The sequence below is a fragment of the Anolis sagrei genome, chromosome 3 (assembly GCF_037176765.1).
Source record: "Anolis sagrei isolate rAnoSag1 chromosome 3, rAnoSag1.mat, whole genome shotgun sequence".
NCBI classification, from domain to species: domain Eukaryota; kingdom Metazoa; phylum Chordata; class Lepidosauria; order Squamata; family Dactyloidae; genus Anolis; species Anolis sagrei.
Window position 1 is genome coordinate 28770162 of NC_090023.1, and position 17118 is coordinate 28787279.

General features: G+C 50.1%; 1 protein-coding gene across 1 annotated transcript in view; it reads left to right on the forward strand.

Annotated features, from left to right (window-relative positions):
• Window positions 1-832: 832 nt before the first annotated feature.
• Window positions 833-17118, forward strand: part of FGF9 (fibroblast growth factor 9) — a 32946-nt gene continuing 16660 nt past the window's right edge. Inside the window, exon 1 of the mRNA XM_060770941.2 lies at window positions 833-2369. Within this exon, the coding sequence (XP_060626924.1) occupies window positions 2078-2369 (292 nt within the window). The 5' untranslated portion in view covers window positions 833-2077. The remainder of the gene's footprint in view (window positions 2370-17118) is intronic.

The following is a 17118-nucleotide window of genomic DNA, read 5'->3' on the forward strand; positions in this document are numbered from 1 at the left end:
TGGCCATCCAACCTCCAAAGAAGGAGCCTCCACCACACTCCGGGGCAGAGAGTTCCACTGCTGAACGGCTCTCACAGTCAGGAAGTTCTTTCTAATGTTCAGGTGGAATATCCTTTCTTGTAGTTTGAAGCCATTGCTCTGCGTCCTAGTCTCCAGGGCAGCAGAAAATAAGCTTGCTCCCTCCTTCCAATGACTTCCCCTCACATATTTATACAAGTCTCTTCTCGGTCTTCTCTTCTTCAGGCTAAACATGCCCAGCTCTTTAAGCCGCTCCTCATGGGGCTTGTTCTCCAGACCCTTGATCATTTTAGTTGCTCTCTTCTGGACACATTCCAGCTTATCAATATCTCTCTTCAATTGTGGTGCCCAGAATTGGACACTGTGTGATTCCAGTTGTGGTCTAACCAGGGCAGAATCGGGGGGTAGCATGACTTCCCTGGATCTAGACACTGATGCAGGCCAAAATCCCGTTGGCTTTTTTTTGCCACCGCATCACACTGTTGGCTCCTGTTTCACTTGTTGTCCACGAGGACCCCAATGCCTGCTCTCGAGCCAGGCATTGCCCCCCATTCTGCATCTTTGCAGTTCCACAAGTCGCTCCGTTTCCAAGTTCCTGGCGCTTCCCCCCTTCCTTTCTTCCTCTTTCCCCAAGCCGCGGCTGAGCCTGAGCCGGGAGTGCCGCAGAGCAGTAAAAAGAGCGAGCGGGCCACTCGATGTCACGGAGGAGGCGGAGGGAAGGAGAGAAGCAGGGAGGGAGGGAGGGAGCGGCGGCGGCTCTCTGGTGCTGCGCAGGTGAAGGTTGCGCGCTAGGACCTGGGGGAAGCCTCTGGGCCTCCCCTCCCTCCTTTTTTCTCTCCCCCCCCCTCTCCTTCTCCCGCCCGCAAGCTGGACTACCTTAAACCCAACCCAATGCCTCTTCCTGCGCCACTTTCCCCTGCGAGCTTGGATGGAAAAGACACAGCCGAGGGGGAGAAGAAAGAGAGCGAGGGAGAGCGGGCGAGAGAGCGAGAAGGCGCCGCACCAGCCGCGGCCCCAGCAGAGGCAGCCTTGCGGAGAGCTTGCCTACACCTGTTCCGCCGCACGGGCGCCCAGCGGGGAAGACCGGCAGCTCTCTGGAGGAGGAAGGAGGAGGAGGAGGAGGGCTGCCTTGCTTCGCGTGGAACAGGAGGAGGAGGAGGAGGAGGAGGAGGAGGATCCACGCCAGGCTGAAGCGCCGAGCCGCCTCCTCAGGATCCTGGATCATAGAGCCGGACGTCAAAAGTTCTTTCTTGATAAATAAGCAGTGAAGCAACCAAACGGCCCCTTTTCTGGATTTTTGGGTCCTTTGGGAGAGGGAGAGACCCCCCCCCCTCGCCTCCTCCTCCTCCTCCTCTTCCTCCTCTCCTTCTGGGCAGAGAGTCCAAACAGCGCATGCTTGGCTGGGGCTCGGACCCGTGAAGCCCCGAGGGCGGCCGGTTGGCCTCTGCGCCTCTTCCCAGGCTTCTTTCCCTCCCTTGCACCTCCTCCCGGCCCCTGATCCATGCGCCCCCCTTCTTCTCCACCTCCTCCTCGGCCTCAGGGCCCCGAAGTTGCGATGCGGAGCCCCACGGAGAAACTCGGGACCCCCCTGCTCCTCCTCATGACGGCCGGATGGGCGGAAGAGCTGACCGCTTGCTAGAAGGGAGCCCTGCCAGGGGAACACACGAGCCGGATCTCTCTCCGCTGGCTCTGGGCGCGAGGAGGATGAGCCCACGCGCGTCCCCCGCGGCGGAGGGCGCTTCCTAAGGGGTTGACCTTGAACCCCAGACCCAGCCAGGAAAGGAGAGCAGGAGGCCTCGGAGGACCCCGCCTTGATCCTCATTGATGGATTAAAGGAAGAAGTCACCTTTCGGCGTGGAAGTGGGAGGGGAGAGTGGCGGCGCAGCAACCTGCTTTGCCTCCTTTCCTCGCGTGAAAGGGAAACGGGAGAGAACCGCGAGTCCTGGCTCTTGGGCACAGACGTGACGGTTTTGCTGCAAGCGAGGGACCTCCCCCCTCCCTCCCTCCTTCCTTCCTTCCCTCTTCCTTCCTTCCTCCCTCCTTCCTCCTCCCCCTCCTCATGGCTCCCTTAGGAGAAGTTGGCAACTATTTCGGGGTCCCGGATGCGGCAGCGGCAGCGGCGGCGGGGGCGCCCTTCGGGAACATGCCGGTCCTGCCGGCGGACAGCCCGGTCCTGCTGAGCGACCACTTGGGCCAGGCCGAGGGGCTGCCTCGTGGGCCGGCCGTGACGGACCTGGACCACTTAAAGGGCATCCTGAGGCGCAGGCAGCTCTACTGCAGGACTGGCTTCCATTTAGAGATTTTCCCCAATGGGACCATCCAAGGCACCAGGCAAGACCACAGCCGATTTGGTAGGTATGGGCCAGGAGGGGGAGGGCGGGGGGAAAAGGGGGGCCAGGAGAGAAGTTGGTGGCTCTTCTGGTAGGGAGGCAAGGGCATGGAGGAGGAGGAGGAGGAGGGGGGGGGAGTCCATGTCCACGGTTATAGTTGTGGAAGAGCTTTGAAAGGGAGGGAAGGGAGCCTCCAGGAGTTGCAGATGGGATGCGCCAGGGACATCATTTTTTTGAAGCAAAGGGGAAAAATCCATAGCTGTAAGTGCACATGAAAAAAAAGGTTGAACACTGTGAAAACCACCCACTACATGGCTACCAGTCTCCTCCCAGTAGACCCTAATCAAGGAAAGGCTTTATGAGAACGACCACTCCTCTTGGCGTCCCCCCAGCGACAGCAAGGGTATCCTTCTGGGCAGCTCAACCAGGAAATCCCAACTGGATGCCCCCCCTCCCCCCCCGAATGGGCAACTTGGAAGTCCCTGAACAAGTGGAGTAGGCAGATCAAAGGACAACCTGGCAAAACCCAAAAGAATCCCCCACCTTGTGTCACTGTGGAGCAGAACAGACAACTCCGCATCTGTGTACTGGTCCACTATGCCCTGCCTCATGTACAGAGGCAGAATTGTTGGAGGCTGCAGACAATGCCGTTGCTGTTGCCCGTTTTTGGTCAAAGATATTTAGCCACCTGCACTCCTTCTATTTTTATCGGTTTTATACTAATTCTGATAATAAATAAATGCACAGCAGGCGGCCAGGCTTGGGTGTAGGGACCAGGCATGGGCAAACTTAGTCCCTTCCAGGTGCTTTGGTCTTATTTCAACTTACTTCAACTCCCACCATTCCTAACAGCCGGTTGAAGTCCAAAACATCTGGAGGGCCGAAGATTGCCCATGCTTGTTATGCACAATCAGTAGTAAACTATAACAATAATAATGCTATTGCAATAATAATAATAATAATAATAATTTTAGGATGGAACCCTCCGCTCTTATTATATATTTCCATTTTGAAGCTGCAGTTTTATGAGCACCTTTAGACTCCTAAAGAAATGCTCTTGACCTCCCTGGGGTTGGATGCATCTCCACTGTAGAGTGAGTGCAGATTGACACCGCCTCAAACTGGCAGGGCTCAGTGCTGTGGAATCATGTGAGTTGTAGTTTGGTGAGGCACCCCTTGGCAGACTTAAACGGCTGAGGGGGAAAAGGAAAGGGCCTGAGGCTGTTAGGAATGCTGGGAGTTGGAATCCAAAACACCCGGAAGGCCCAAATCTGCCCATGCCTGTTCTACGGTGTGGATGCCCTGTTAGTCAGGCATAGATAGATCTCTTGGCCTAATATGCTGGTCTCATCTAGGGCAGACCCACTGTTAGGTGTTGACTTCCTTCTTGGCGATGGGTTGAATCTGCAGAGGGCGATGATACTGGTCACCTCCAGTTCCCATTTGATTCCAGTGGGTCTGCTGCAGAGAAGAGTCAGGCTGGACCCAACTCGGTGAAACTTCCTCCTCAGCCGACGGGTTGCGTGGGGGACGGGACGGGGGGACGGGGGGGGGTCGGGACGGGGGACGTCCCTCTGCTTTTCCTTGGAGGGTGGGGCGGGCTGTGAAGAAGGCCGAGACAGAGAGATGCCCCTCCTCCCCTCCTCCCCGCTCCCCTCCACCTGCCCGAAAGGCAAAGCGGCGCGAGGAAAGACCCCGCCCCCACCGAGGGGGATCCCCTGCACCCCCGCCACTTGCCAAGAGCGCGCCGATATGCGCCTGCCTGCCTGAGATCCGGCCGAGATCTCCCCCCCCCCCCACGCGCTCTGCGGACTCCTAAGCCACGCCGTCGCTTGGTGGTCGCTGGCCTGAATACGCGGGCAGCCCGGGCAAGAGCCGCGCAGGTGGCCGCCCCCTCCCCGCCCCTTTCCCCGAAGCTCCGAAGAATCCTTTCTGTGACTCAGCACTGAAGAGTTCGCCTGAGACGGTGGCTTGAGCGTCCTACTCTGGAGAGACGCTCGGCCGTGGAGACCTCCCTCCCTTGAGTGACCTTAACAGGTCACACTTGGTCAGCCTCAGAGGAAGGCACAGTGAAGCAACCCTCCTCTCAACCCCTTGTCAAGAGAACCCCTTGTGTGCCTTCAAACGACTTGAAGAATGCAGCAGAAGGCTAGGAGTGTGGAGTCACTTGGGGCTCTATGCAGTTAGACTAGGTATGGGCCAATTTGGGCCCTCCCTCCAGGGGTTTTGGACTTGGACTCCCACCATTCCTATTCCCGCTCGGCCGTGGAGACCTCCCTCCCTTGAGTGACCTTAACAGGGCCAGGTTTGGTCAACCTAAGAGGAAGGCACAGTGAGGCACCCCTCCTCTGAATCCCTTGTCGAGAGAACCCCATGTGTGCCTTCAAACGACTTGAAAGCATGCAAGGACACAGCAGAAAGCCAGGAGTGGAGTCACTTGGGGCTCTATGCAGTTAGACTAGGCATGGGCCAACTTGGGCCCTCCCTCCAGGGGTTTTGGACTTGGACTCCCACCATTCCTATTCCTGCTGGCCGTGGAGATTTCCTTTCCTTGAGTGACCTTAACAGGCCAGGCCAGGTAGGCATGGGCCAACTTGGGCCTTCCCTCCAGGGGTTTTGGACTTCCACTCCTAACAGCTTCAGGCTCTTTCCTTTTCTGCTTAAGTGGTTGAGAATGGAAAGGAAGGGCTCTGAGGCTCTGAACCAATCTTCTCAAGAGAACCTCTTGTGTGCCTTCAAATGACTTGAAGGCACACAAGAACACAGTAGAAGGCCAGGAGTGGAGTCACTTGGGGCTCTATGCAGTTAGACTAGTCATGGGCCAACTTGGGCCCTCCCTCCAGGGGTTTTGGACTTGGACTCCCACCATTCCTATTCCTGCTGGCCGTGGAGATTTCCTTTCCTTGAGTGACCTTAACAGGCCAGGCTTGGTCAACCTAAGAGGAAGGCACAGTGAGGCAGTTAGACTAGTCATGTTAGTGCAGTTAGACTAGTAATGGGCCAACTTAGGCCCTCCCTCTAGGGGTTTTGGACTCCCACCATTCCTAACAACTTCAGGCTCTTTCCTTTTCCACTTAAGTGATTGAGGAGGCTCTGAGGCTCTGAACCAATCTTGTCAAGAGAACCTCCTGTGTGCCTTCAAACGACTTGAAGGCACGCAAGAACACAGCAGAAGACCAGGCGTGGAGTCACTTGGAGCTCTATCCAATTAGACCAGGCATGGGCTGACTTAGGCCCTCCCTCCAGGTCTTTTGGACTTCAACTCCCACCATTCCTAACAACCTCAGACCCCTTCCTCCCCCCGCCCCCTCAGCCGCTGGAGAGTTATTATCTGGCGGGGAACAGGAGTCTCCATTCTTTAACCCAGGCCTGGGTAAACTTGGGCCCTCCAAATGGTTTGGACGTCAACTCCTACCATTCCTAACAGCAGTGGAACTTTCTGCCCCGGGGTGTGGTGGAGGCTCCTTCTTTGGAAGCTTTTAAACAGAGGCTGGATGGCCATCTGTCGGGGGTGCTTTGAATGCAATTTTCCTGCTTCTTGGCAGGGGGTTGGGCTGGATGGCCCATGAGGTCTCTTTCAACTCCATGATTCTATGAATGAGATCTACAACTGGGTTGTGGTGTGTTTTCCGGGCTGTATGGCCATGTTCCAGAAGCATTCTCTTCTGACGTTTCTCCTCCATCTATGGCAGGCATCCTCAGAGGTTGTGAGATCCACAACCCTTTCTTTTATGGTTTTATTAGAGCTTTTACGATCATACCGCTGCCTGGAAAGAAGAGATGCGCCCTAAAGCGGGTGGCTGTGGGGAGATACAAGTTGGCCCATGCCTGATCCAAGAGTGGGCCAAATGGGACCTCCCCTGAGAGATGGAAGCTTGAGGTGGGTGGGAAAGACCTGCCCAGGGAGGGAGATAGATAGACCCCAAACAGAGTCCAGGGAAGCGGGAGAAGGAAGAGACCTTGCGCTGGGCTGGGTTTTGCGGCGTGGAGGCAGGAGGACGCGGCTGCGGTCTTGGCGGCCGATTGGCTGGGCCGAGATCCAAAGCCGGGGAGCTTCTGGTGCGTGAAGAGGCGAGATTTGCACACGCTGCGGTTCAGCCCCGCGGCAGCCGGCGGGCTCACGCCGCTAGCAGGTGTACGGCGGCCGAGCTGGTGCTCCCCGCTCCCTCGCACAGTGGCCTTGGCAGCGGCACCGGCAGGAGGCCGCCGCCGGGTCCTAGGCCCCGCCCTGCTCTTCGACAGCTGCCGCTTCCCGCCGCCCTTCCAGGGGAGGAAGACGCTCCTCACAGATCTGATGCAGAGGGAAGGCATCGAAAGATATCCAGCTCCCTGAGTCGCTCCTCATAGAACTTGGCTTCCAGATCCTTGATCATTTTGATCATGTTCCAGCTTGTCAATGTCCTCCATCAGTTGTGCCCAGCACTGTTTATTTATTTACGACATTTATATGCCGCCCTTCTCACCCCGATATTAAAATGTTGCTCTCACTAGACATAGTATCCCAGGTGAGGCCTGATAAAAGTGGACTAGAGTGGTGCCAGGACTTCCCCCCACCTCTGTTGGTGCAGGCTAGAATCACATTGGCTTTTTAAGCTGCCACATCAAACTGTTGATGTTTGTCATCTACTAAAACCTCCAAATCCTTTTCAGAGGTACTCTTTTCACGCAGGTGTCACCCATCCTAGGAATATTTCTTTATTTATGAAAGAAAAAGTAGCCTTAAGAAAGATATTAAACTCCATATTGGACTCCATATTGGATCAAGGGCAGGTTATTATTATTATGTTTGGAACACAATTGGGATATTGTCCTAAAATAGTTCTTGGATTTTTAGAAAGTTCTTTAACGGAAAACACATCTACTACTTCACCAGGGTGGGCAAGTAATAGTTATTGTAAGAGACCAAATGTACAGGTAAGCAGACAGAGCAAAGGATAGAGTTTGAGTAAGGTGTAGCTTATCCAGCAGATGGTAAAAATTATGCCTGCTGCTGCACCCTCTGTGAAATGGGGGTCTGTTCACCCATTTCTAGTTAATAGGTGACAGAAAGAGAGGACATGAGAGGACATGATGTGACTTGATGCATTGCCTCTCCCTGCTATTCATCTTTCCTTGTGAAGCCTAGTAAGGGGAGGTTTGGGAGGAGCTGATAGGAGTTGGAGTCTAACAACAACCACAACTTCTCCATGTACATGCTGTGATGTTATGAATGCATCCTTTACTCCTTGTGAGACTAGAGCAGGCATGGGCAAACTTGGGCCCTCCCTTCAGGTATTTTGGACTTCAACTCCCACAATCCCTAACAGCCTCAAGCCTCTTCCTTTCCCCCTCAGCTGCTTAAGAAAAGGGCCTGGGGCTGTTAGGGATTGTGGGAAGTGAAGTCCAAAACACCTGGAGTCCAAAACTACCAGCTGTCAGGAATGCTAGGAGTTGAAGTTCAAAACACTTGGAGGGCCCAAGTTGGCCTAGGCCTATGTTAAACAATAGTTGTTCCCCTGCCCTCAGTAAATTCCTTCTTTTTGCAGGGACTTGGGAACCTGAGAGCCTTGTAAGGTGACCCCATGTTCCTCCAGCGGCCACCCTCTCTCTTCTATCTCTCTCTTCCTCGGGTAACTCAAGCTCTCCCCCTCCCCCTCGGTTGCTCCTTTTGTCTTTCCACCAGGCTCCGGGGGGTCTAGACATGTGTCTTAAGGCACAGAGGAGTCATTGTAAATTCAGAACTCTGGCCTTAGGTGGAGGGAAAGGCGTGCCTCTTGCTTCAGTTCAAGCTCTCTCTCTGCAGAAGGTTCTTTCCCCATCCTTGGATTTCTGAACCCCATCCCAAGGCATCTAGAGCAGGCGTGGGCCAACTTGGGCCCTCCCTCCAGGTGTTTTGGACTTCAGACCCCACCATTCCTAACAGTCTCAGGCCCCTTCCAATCCCTTTTCCATTTCCCTTTCCTGTTTAAGTGGCTGAGGGGAAAAAAGAAAGGGCCTGAGGCTGTTAGGAATGGTGGGAGTTGGAGTCCCAAAAAGCTGTGGGGCCCAAGGTTGCCCACGCCAGCTCGAGATGCCTTGGGATGAAGTTTAGGAATCCAAGGATGGGGAAATAACCTTCTGCAGAGAGAGTGCTTCAACTGAGGCAAGAGGAATGTTGGGAGTTGGAATCCAAAACACCTGGAGGGCCCAAGGTCGCCCAGGCCTGCTTTAGATGCCTTGGGATGCAGTTTAGGAATCCAAGGATGGGGAAAAAACTTCCTGCAGAGGGAGAGAGAGAGAGAGAGAGAGCTTCGACTGAGGCAAGAGGAATGTTGGGAGTTGGAGTCCAAAACACCTGGAGGGCCCAAGGTTGCCCAGGCCTGCTCTAGATGCCTTGGGATGGGGTTTAGAAATCTGAGGATGGGGAAAGAACCTTCTGTAGAGAGAGCACTTCAACTGACGCAAGAGGAATGTTGGGAGTTGGAGTCCAAAACACCTGGAGGGCCCAAGGTTGCCCAGGCCTGCTTTAGATGCCTTGGGATGTGGTTTAGGAATCCAAGGATGGGGAAAGAACCTTCTGTAGAGAGAGAGCTTCGACTGAGGTAGGAGGAATGTTGGGAGTTGGAGTCCAAAACACCTGGAGGGCCCATGGTCGCCCAGGCCTGGGTTGGGGTTTAGGAATCCAAGGATGGGGAAAAAAACTTTCTGCAGAGAGAGAGAGAGAGAGAGAGAGCGCTTCAACTGAGGCAAGAGGAATGTTGGGAGTTGGAGTCCAAAACACCTGGAGGGCTCAAGTTTGCCCAGGCCTGATCTAGAGGTGGTGCCTCAGCTAAAATGATCAGGTGGGATTGATCTTCTGCCTTAGTCAGACCACTCCTGGAATACTGTGTGTCCCCAATTCTGGGCACTGCAATTGAAGGGAGATATCGACAAGTTGGAATGTGTCCAGAGGAGGGCGACTAAAATGATCAAGGGTCTGGAGAACAATCCCTATGAGGAGCGGCCTAAAGAGCTGGGCATGTTTCTCCTGCAATAGAGAAGGCTGAGAGGAGACATGATGAGGGCCATGTATAAATATGTGAGGGGAAGCCATAGGGAGGAGGGAGAAAGCTTGTTTTCTGCTGCCCTGGAGACTAGGATGCAGAACAATGGCTTCAGACTACAGGAAAGGAGATTACACCTGGACATGAGTAAGAATTTCCTAACGGGAGAGCTGTTCAGCAGTGGAACCCTCTGCCCCAGAGTGTGGTGGAGGCTCCATCTTTGGAGGCTTTGAAACAGAAGCTGAATGGCCATCTGTCAGGGTGCTTATGTTGGACTAAATGACCCACAAGGTCTCTTCCAATTCTATGATTCTATGATTCTTATCACATTCTTTAAATACCTCAAGGTCTGTAGAGAGGAGGGAGCAGGCTTGTTTTCTGCTGTCCCAGGAGACAGAACAAGATGGTCTCAAGTTACAAGAAAGTCGTTTTCAGTGTTAGACAGCTCTCTTCTGGGGAAATGTAACTAAAAGCCCAATGGAACACCATCCAACTATATGAAAAACAAACAGAATATATATTTTTTTGAATAGAGATCACAAACAGGCTGGATTGCTGCTTAGCAAACTTTACACAACCATTTGAAATTGAACACTTGCCATGCATAAATATGTGAGAGGGAGTCATAGGGAGGAGGGGGCAGACTTGTTTTCTGGCTTCAAACTACAGGAAAGGAGATTCAAATTGAACATGAGGAAGAATTTCCTAACTGTGAGAGCTGTTCAGCAGTGAAACTCTCTGCCCAGGAGTGTGGTGGAGGCTCCTCCTTTGGAGGCTTTTAAGCAGAGGCTAGATGGTCATCTGGTGGGGTGTTTTGAATGTGGATCTTCCTGCTTCTTGGCAGGGGGTTGGACTGGATGGCCCATGAGGTCTCTTCCAACTCTATGTTTCTATTATTCTACTAGCCGTCCCCTGGCAGGCGTTGCTGTGGACCAGTCTGGTGATCTGGAAAATAAAGTAAGGAGAAAGTGTTGGTTTGTAATCTATGTCATATCTTTCTGCTTGTGGGTAAACAGCATTTCTTGCTGTTTCTTTGTCAGTGTTGATGTTTGCCTAGGCAACATAGAATTGTCCTTCTTTAGGGGTCCCTTTCCAATCTATGATACTATGTCGGGGTGTGTATGTGTGTGTGTGAATTATATCTATCTATCTACATCTATGGCTGGACAAAGTCAGAAGGGCTTTGATGACATTTTCTTGCCCTGGTGAAGGGAGTTGGACTGGATGGCCTTAAGTATTTTCTGTTGTGTGGGAATTTTGCCCCAATTCTGTCGTTGGTGGGGTTCAGCATGCTCTTTGATTGTAGGTGAACTATAAATCCCAGTAACGACAACTCCCAAATGTCAAGGTCTATTTCCCCCAAACTCCATCTGTGTTCACATTTGGGCACATTGAGTATTTGTGTCAAACTTGGTCCAGATCCATCATTGTGAGTTCGCAGTACTCTCTGGATGTAGGCGAACTACAACTCCCAAACTCAAGGTCAATGCCCACCAAACCCTTCCAGTGCTCATGGGAGTCCTGTGTGCCACGTTTGGTTCAATTCCCTCTGTGGTGGAGTTCAGAATGTTCTTTGATTGTAGGTGAACTATAAATCCCAGCATCTACAACTTCCAAGTGACAAAATATTTTTTTCGAGTGAGGATCACTCGTTGGCCTGATTGGTATCTTGTGTCCAAATTTGGTGTCAATTCGTCCAGTGGATTTTGAGTTATGTTAATCCCACAAACGAACATTACGCTTTTATTTATATAGATAGGTAGATGACCCAGAAGCTCTCTGCAAGGAAGCCACGCAGGCAGGCTGCTGAGTTTCCACAGCACCTGACAGCCGCTCCCCTCAGGGCTGCCTTTGGTTAGCTGCCGGAGGTCACCCGAGCTCGCTTCGGAGCGTGCCACGCGCGTGGATTTTCCTTGCAGCCACTCGAGGGGAGGACTAGCCAAGCGGGCCCCTCTCCTCGCCTGCCTCCCTCTTTCCGCAGCCACTGCTGGTTTCAGCCTCCCGTTGGTGGAAAGCTCTCCTGACGAGGCTGCTGCAAAACTTTGGGACGCGCAATTGCGGAGAAAGCTCGGCGGCAGCGGAGGGGGGAGCTCGGAGTCTAATTCCAAAGTGTGCGTGTGTGGACGCCTTCCCTCCCCCCCCCCCCCCAGGGGGTGGTCTGCCTCATAAGAAATTCTGCCGCAAACAGTAGCAGGGAAAGCAAGGGGAGAGAGAGAGAGAGGGACCTGCAGCAATACCCCCTCTCTTGCTCAGGATTTTCCTCCTCCACGAGGGGTTCTTGAAGGACACCCAGCGAGGAGAGCATCTTGTGCTTCAGGACCTTTTGCGAGGCGGCGCGAAGCCCACTCGGGGGCGGGGAAGGCAGGCCCACTCGCCAAGCCGCGCCCCTCCGAGCCAAGGCCGCGCCTCATTGCACAATTTCCTCCCTCTTTCCCCAGCTGCCCGTGCGTGCTAAGCTCAGCCTGCCGCTTCCAAGCCTATTTTTGTCCTTTCTTGCCCTTCCTCCCCTCCCCCCATCTCTTTTCCTCCTCCTTTCCTCGGCGCTGGAATTAAAATTCTGCCCACATTCTTGACTAGTTTGTAGTCTCTTGCCCATCTCCGCCAAAGAAGTGGTTTTGCTTGACCTTTCTTCCCAAAGCTTCTTAAAATCGACATAGTAAAGGAGGCTAGCTTTAGGTATTATTTCACTGGGTAAGTCTGGCTGGTTAAACCACTGAGCTGCTGATCTTGCTGAATGAAAAGTTGGCAGTTCGAATCCTGGGAACGGGGTGAGCTCCTTCTGTTAGGCCCAGCTTGGGCCAACCTAGCAGTTCAAAAACATGCAAATGTGAGTAGATCAATAGGTACAGCTTCTGGGGAGCCCCTGGTGGTGCAGTGGGTTAAACTGCAGATCTGCTGAGGTTGTTGTCCAAAAGGTTGCAGGTTCAAATTCAGGGAGCAGCATGAGCTTCCACTATCAGCCCCAGCTTCTGCCAACCTAGCATTTCAAAAACATGCAAATGTGAATAGGTCAATAGATACCGCTCCGGCAGGAAGGTAACGGTGCTCCATGCAGTCATGCCGGCCACATGACCTTGGAGGTGTCTACAGACAATGCTGGCTCTTCGGCTTAGAAATGGAGATGAACACCAAACCCCACAGTCGGACACGACTGGACTTAATGTCAGGGGAAAACCTTTACCTTTGCAGGAAGGTAATGGTGCTCCATGAAGTCATGCTGGCCACATGACCTTGGAGGTGTCTACGGACAACGCCGGCTCTTCGGCTTAGAAAAGGAATGACTTTCCTGGATCTAGACACTAGACTCCTATTGATGCAGGCCAATATCCCATTGGCTTGTTTTAGCTGATGCATCACATTGTTGGCCTATGTTTAACTTCTTGTCCACAAGGACTCCGAGACCTTTTTCACATATACTGCTGTTGAGCCAGGTGTCCCCCATTCTATATCTTTGAATTTCATTTTTTCTGCCTAAGTAGAGTATCTTGCATTTGTCCCTGTTGAACTTCATTTTGTTAGTTTTGGCCAAGCATTTCTGTTAAGATCGTTTTGAATTCTGCTCCTGTCTTCTGGAGTATTAGCTTCTGTCATACCCAAAGGGACCAGGACTTCTATGTGTAGATATGACAGACTTAGAACTAAAGGAAACAGTTTTACCCCTCTGCTTTTGGGGTATGACCATGGGTTGCCATGCCTTTCCAGCCATGAGGAGAGACAGGTAACAAATAATAAAATTATCATTGTTACTAATAATAATATATAATAATATATATACTCATGTACAAGTTGATTACTACCTCAAGGTAAAGGAAAAACAGTTGAGTACATTCGGACATTGACACAATTGTGGCAAAACATATCACTTTCAAACATGTGTGCATGCATGCATGCAACCAGGCAATATGTGGGCTGATGGAGGAGACACTTCACTTGACTCTGACCTGACCTTAACCTACCTCATAAGGTTGTTTTGAAGATAAAGGGAGTGGACACTATGTGTGCGACCTTCAGCGACTTGGAAGAAAAAATGGGATGTCACTTCAATTAAATATATTTGATCCATGTCCTTGCAGTATATAACTCCTGTATTAACATTCCTATCTGTCATAACTAATGATGAACATTTCAAAATGAAGTGTGTATGTGTGCATGCACTTCCCTTTTATTATGCAGTGATAATTTGTTTAAATTAGAGGAACAAGTACTGAATATGAGCATTACATCCCTCATTAGCTTCAGAGGATTTGGCTTACCTGTTTCTCCCAGCAAAATCTTCAGAAGGAAAGTAGTTGGCTAAATAAGGGAAGGCAGTGGGAATGCAAACAAACACACATGTGAGTGTGCACTCAGTCACACATATGCAGCCATCTCTGTCCCTTTTTCCTACATTTTCCTATATTTTTCTGCAGTCAGTGACCTTCCATGGATAGCGTGTGACTCCAGCTCTCTCTGCACGTAGGTGATGATGCAGCAACAGAATTGTTGCAAAGGCTGGGGGAAAAGCTCAGGGCTGCTGCAGCTCCAACACATCTGAGCTTCTCCAGAATTGCTGCAGATGAATTGCAGTAAACTGTACTCCCCAGGTTCCATTCCTTTGCCAGCTGTTCCTTAGGAGGTGTGCAGGAGCATCTTTAAGAGCCTTGTGAAAATGCCTCCTTGGCTGATGAGACAAAATAGGATCACAGCAGTGATTGGCAGGATATTTTCTTTCCAACTGACTGGGGATGCCTAATTATGATTTTCCTAAGACTGAACAGTATGAGTGGGCTGTTTCACAAATAGTTTGGAGTCTGTGTTAGTGGAGCATTGAATGTTTTTTGCGGTGACATAATAAAGTGGATGACAATTATGATTCAGTTCAGTGTATCCAGATAGTATAGGTAGATATTGGTCTCTGTTGCCAATAGATTCAGGCAATTCAATTATTGTTGTTATGTTAGATCCAGAGGAGTTAGTAAAGCATCCTGCTGGAATCATTTCACAGGGTGTTTCAAAATGTTGGACCCAGTTTCAAAGCAGTACATTTCAAGATGGCATATTCATATTAGGTAAAGGTTTCCCCTTGACATGAAGTTTAGTTGTATTCGACTCTGGGGGGTGGTGCTCACCTCTTTAGCTGGTGTTGTCTGTAGACACCTCCAAGGTCATATAGCCAGCATGACTGCATGGGGCGCTGTTATCTTCCTGCCAAGGCGGTACCTATTGATCTATTCATATTTGCATGTTTTTGAACTGCTAAGTGGGCAGAAGCTGGGTCTAACAGTGGAAGCTCACCCCACTACCTGGATTAGAACCACCAATCCTTTGGTCTGCAAGTTCAGTAGCTCAACAGTTTAACCTACTGCACCACCAGGGGGCCCATATTCATTTTACAGTTACACACACACGCGTGTGTGTGTGTGTGTCTCAGGAGTGACTTGAGAAACTGCAAGTTGCTTCTGGTGTGAGAGAATTGGCCATCTGCAAGGACGTTGCCCAGGGGACGCCTGGATGTTTTGCTGTTTTACCATCCTTGTGGGAGGCTTCTCTCCTGTCCCCGCATGGAGAGCTGGAGCTGACAGGGGGAGCTCATCTGCGCTTTCCCCAGATTCGAACCTGCGACCTGTCAGTCTTCAGTCCTGCCGGCACAAGGGTTTAACTCATTGCATCACCAGGGGCTCCAAAAAGATACAAACTGTTTAATGAATTAACAAGTTTTACTAACCGTTTTGAGCCAGAAGCAATCTAAAAAATAATCTGTAAACAGAGAATATGTCATTAGGCGTTATGTTTCACAATCACCATCTTGCAAATGATTGAGGCTAGGGGCTGTTTGTGTGCTGTGAGAGGAATCTAGTGGTAATCCTTTGAAATCTTATGCCTCATCCTTTCTCAGTGTAAAAGTTTCATTCATGGGTGGCTTGTGGCAGAGATATAGCAATTTGAATCAGACCCATCCTTTTGAAATACCCTGTATTTTAATCACAATTAACTTGTCCCAGTGATATTTGTGCAACTCAATTTTATACAACTAATTTTCAGTGCAGCACAGTACCAGTTAGCAGTTTTTAAGTGTTCAAAGTTTTTAATAAAACAAAGCCAGGCCAGAAACTAGCGATTGTGCTGTAATAAGTTGTCTCATCTTTAAAATGTTGCAGGCTTCCTTTGAGTGCTAGTTCCATCTATGGTATATTCTTTTACAGTGAAATCCAGACATGTCCTCTGGGTGGATGACCCTGGATTCATTGGGATTCATTTGGGGATAACTGTATCTAGGATTGCAAAGCACAGAGAGAAGGGAGTAAGGTCTGTTGATGTCAATGTTACTGTTTATTAGCACACATAGGATTATGCTGTTGGACATCTGAACATCAGATGCAATGAAAAGTGCCTGATAGAATAAGGAGAGTATGTCTTTGCTGTCATCAGTAGTGGTAAATGAGGCCTCTTTTTCTTTTTTTATTCCCTTGTTGAGCTAGTTGTTTTGCTAGTTTGAGGACTTAGCAAATCTGGTTTCTAATATTTCAATCTCCCTGTAGAAATTGGAAAGAAGAGTCAAATGTGTTTTATGCCCTCGCCATCCAACAGGTCATTACTAGAACTTTGGAGGTCTCCCCAAAGTTTCAAATTTTCATCCTCTGAGGCCTCCAGAAGGTACATTTTCCATTAAATTGTTGACAGTAAATACCTAATCCCTAATATACCTGATGCAGACTATCTGCTGAGGAGACACCGGGAAACAAGAACTCAAATACCTGTTTAGCCATGGACACTGGCTGGACAACCTTGAGCAAGTGATGCTCTCTCAGCTTCAGAGCTTACAACCTACCATTGAATAAACCATAGCAAGAAAATCCATTGACAAGTTCACTTTAAGTTTCCCATAATTTGGAAACAATTTAAATGCACCCAGCAACAGAATTTTGTAAGCCATCTTAATAATAATAATAATAATAATAATAATAATAATAATAATGTCGCAATCCCACGTGACAGCAGGATTGCAGGAAACAACTGGAAAAGCTGACACAATATGAGGATTTAAAAATTGAACTGCAAAAATGGACACAAACCAGTCAAGGTGGTCCCAGTGGTGATCAGCACACTGGGTGCAGTGCCTAAAGACCTTGGCCTGCACTTAAACACAATCGGCGCTGACAAAATTATCATCTGCCAGCTGCAAAAGGCCACCTTACTGGGATTTGCACACATTATTCACCAATACATCACACAGTCCTAGACACTTCGGAAATGTCCGACGTATGATCCAATTCAACAGCCAGCAGAGTGTCTGCTGTGGACTCATCTTGTTGTGTTTCAAATAATAATAATAATAATAATAATAATAATAATAATAATAATAATATATTTATAATACGCCCTCTCCTCCCAGAGGAACTCAGGGCAATTGACTCCATCCTGTGAGAAAAGGGGGTATAAATCAGTGAATTATTACTATCCCCATAATCAAACACATAAATGTGTTAAATATTCAAGTAACAACAAACTGTAGCAGTGGAGTATTGTGTGGTTTCCAGGCTGTATGGCTGGGTTCTAGCAGCATTTTCTCCTGATGCTTTGGCTGCATCTGTGGCTGGCATCTTCAGAGGATCTCTGAAGATGCCAGCCACAGATGCAGGTGAAACATCAGGAGAAAGTGCTACTACAACCTGGCCATACAGTCCTGAAACTGTATAACACTTCAGTGATTCCGGCTATGAAAGCCTTCAACAATAAAATAAACTGTAGCAGTTATTGTATTTATCATGAAGTGTAAAGTTAATGGTTTT